At 38.3% G+C, this 3,201-nt stretch overlaps 1 protein-coding gene across 1 annotated transcript in view; it reads right to left on the bottom strand.

The window, feature by feature from the left end:
• Positions 1-259: 259 nt before the first annotated feature.
• Positions 260-3,201, bottom strand: part of LOC138052710 (monocarboxylate transporter 10-like) — a 15,596-nt gene continuing 12,654 nt past the window's right edge. Inside the window, exon 3 of the mRNA XM_068899265.1 lies at positions 260-2,639. Coding sequence (XP_068755366.1) covers positions 2,100-2,639 — 540 coding nt within the window. The 3' untranslated portion in view covers positions 260-2,099. The remainder of the gene's footprint in view (positions 2,640-3,201) is intronic.

A 3,201-nucleotide genomic window follows, 5' to 3' on the forward strand; every position in this document is an offset into this window, starting at 1 on the left:
ACGGATTTTATGAGCAAGGGTTGCAAGATGGAGTTTTCGCTTTTTCTCTTTATCCTCGAAGGCTTAATGATTCAACAATTTACAGATGTCATTACAAGGGCAGCACTTCTGTTCACGTATTTTATGATCTAGATATCCAGCTGTTCTAGGTAGGTTTTGAACTCCCAACCTCTCGCATGGCAGTTCGATGCCAAACCAACTGAATTAACCAATTGGCCACGTGCACAAACACGATCAAACCTAAAAGATATAACCCACATAGTTCACTTTATTGTCCAAATCTTTTTCAGTAATATGTACATAAATTTTCATCTTTTGATCACCTCTTATATGTTAATTTATTTTCTTTTACCTTATTCCACTTTCCCCCCACAGCTCAGATTAACTTAGTGTTAATAAAAATTGTAATAACAGCTCTTCTTTTTTTCTAAATAGTACACTTTATGTTTTCATTTTTAATTGGGTACTCCTTTAAATAATTTTTATCTGTCGTTATCGCTTTTGCCGAATATAAATGTACTTTGTTAGAGCGGTTTTCAATTCAGTGTCGAAGGCAATTAGCGAATTGCTTTAGTTTCGTATTACTTCACTCAGTGATTGGTTGAAAGTTCTCGCGCCACTTTTTTCAACCAATCAGAAGTGAAACCAAAACCAATAGTGGCTCGCGCGTGCACATTTTCAGGCGCTTTGCGTCGACTAAGTGTAATTACTTCGAATGTTTATTGGTTTACTTTGATTGGCCAAAGTAATTACTTTGGTTTTGGTTTTACGACACTCGATTGAAACTCGCTCTAATATTTTTTTAAATTATGATCGAAATAATTTATTCATTGAAGTCCTTTTGTTCCAGCACAGTCGCCACCGACAAGCCACTTTGGAAGGGAAAACAGAGAGCTACAATAAAAACCAGCGTATAAGTAGCACCTTTTTCCGTAAAACGTTGACCCAAAATCTGGGATGTAGCTTTTCTTTGGGACAACTTGGAACGGTTCTAAGTGACCTAATAAGTATGCCAAAAAGTTTAAAAAAAAAACCAGAATGTTGCTGTTGTTGATGATGGTCATTCTCATAAAAAGGCTTGTGGATTCCAAAGAAACTGATTGTGAATTCAGTGCTTCAATGGTGAGTCTTGCTCGCTTAGATCTCCTGTAATCACCAAATTTTTGCTACAACAAAACAACTAAACTCTAAGCCACAAAAAATCTCCATTTCTCCACAAGCAGCCTTTCAATGGTGTCTGTGGCAAAGTACAGCCGTACTTCAACGGAAATCTTTCACATGTAAGAAAATACCAAGACATCCAAAGAACGTTCTTAAACACTTCAACAAGTCCAACTTTTTTCCTTGGTAAAAAGAAAATTAACGGCACTTGTAATGAGTTATTGGCCCAGACGTCTCTCTAAATTAAAAAGCTTGGGTGTCAAGTTTTTGTTCGTTGTGTCACTTGCGTGCGCATTCAGGTTTGTTTCTTGATTTCAAGCTATTCTTTTGAAAAAAAAAAATCAAAGCAACATTGTACATTTAACGATGAAATGATATATGAAATTGATCTTATATGAACTGCGGATATGAAATCAAATGAAGCTATGATCCTCGCGGTTATGAACGCAATTTTTGCAATTGCGCAAAGAAGCCTGAAAAATTCAGGACTTCACCGCGTTTTGAACCCGTGACCTCGCGATACCGGTGCGACGCTCTAACCAACTGAGCTATGTTCCCGTGAGGAATGAATCAATGATGAAATGATATATGAAATGGATCATATATGAACTGGGGATATGAAATCAAATGAAGCTATGATCCTCGAGGTTATGAACGCAATTTTTGCAATTGCGTAAAGAAGCCTGAAATTAAAACAGCCAGGATCATAGCTTCATTTGATTTCATATCCACAGTTCATATATGATCCATTTCATATATCATTTCATCGTTGATTCATTCCTCGCGGGAACATTAGAACCCACAAATGACCAGCTCCCAACGTCAGTGGCTTCATAGCTCAGTTGGTTAGAGCTATGGGTGTGGTTTGGTTTGGTGTGCTTTGTACATGGGCTCTTACGGTATCTTACAAGTTAGTTTCTTTTTTAAGGGTTGTCTCGTTAAACTGAAGACTCTATGAAATGAATATCATTCTCACTCTGTTTTTGTTTAGGCAATGAGTTTGTCTGAAACAGAGGAACGAGGAATAAAACACAGGTGGAAATAATACTGATTCCTCCTGCACAGAAAAAGGCTACAGTATAACTGTCTGAGCTGTCATAAATCCACCCTGCAATCGATGGCCCAGCTACTGTGGGAATACCCATGAAACAGAACAAGGAGCCAAGTGCAGCTGAAAGTTTTTCACTTCCAACTAAGCCTTGGACGATTAAAGGCATTGAAATCATAAAACATCCCTCCAGAAAACCAAACAGGAATGCAAATGTTGCAAGCCACTCATACTTGGTTGATATGGGAACCAATGTCACTGAAACACTTATGGCCAGTAAGGTCAACTGCAGTGCAGTTATCCGGTTAACTCTTGGGTGATCCATTAATTTGCCAAAAATCGGACGAGAAGGAATTGAACCAAACGCTGTGAAGCTAACAAGGAAAGCTGCTTTGTTAGGGCTTGCACCTGAATCCCTGGCAAGTCTGACCTACGAGTAACAAACCAAACGAAATCAATTTGAGCAACCACAGCATATCAAGGGAAAAATTATTTATTAATGATAAAAATTCCTTCTCACTGGGACAAGACAACAACTAAGGAAGGTTAGCACTGACTGTTTAACGATTGGGGCTGAAAAGATCTTGGTTGCTGAGAAACCAGTGAAGAACCTTGGTGTGTGGTTAAACAGTAAGCTGTCAATGGATGCCCACATTACTAAGACGTGCTCAGCATCATTCTGTTATCTTTATGACAATAGACGAATCCGACGCTGCCTATATCCAAGGAATCTACGAAGACACTGATTCATGCCTTTATTTCATCAAGACTGGATTATTGTAACAGTTTGTTTTACAATATTTCAACATATATACATATATATATACATATAAAAGCAGTGTACGGTTGGTTGACCTAACGATGAACTCCCAGTAAGAGGATCCACAGGATACAATGTCTCGACGCAAATTTGTAGTTAAGTGTACGTATGGAAAAGCGACGAAGAGACAAACTCTTGACTGTTCTGGACGAAGTCCTCATCTAGCTTGCAG

The sequence above is a fragment of the Montipora capricornis genome, chromosome 6 (assembly GCF_036669925.1).
Source record: "Montipora capricornis isolate CH-2021 chromosome 6, ASM3666992v2, whole genome shotgun sequence".
NCBI lineage: Eukaryota > Metazoa > Cnidaria > Anthozoa > Scleractinia > Acroporidae > Montipora > Montipora capricornis.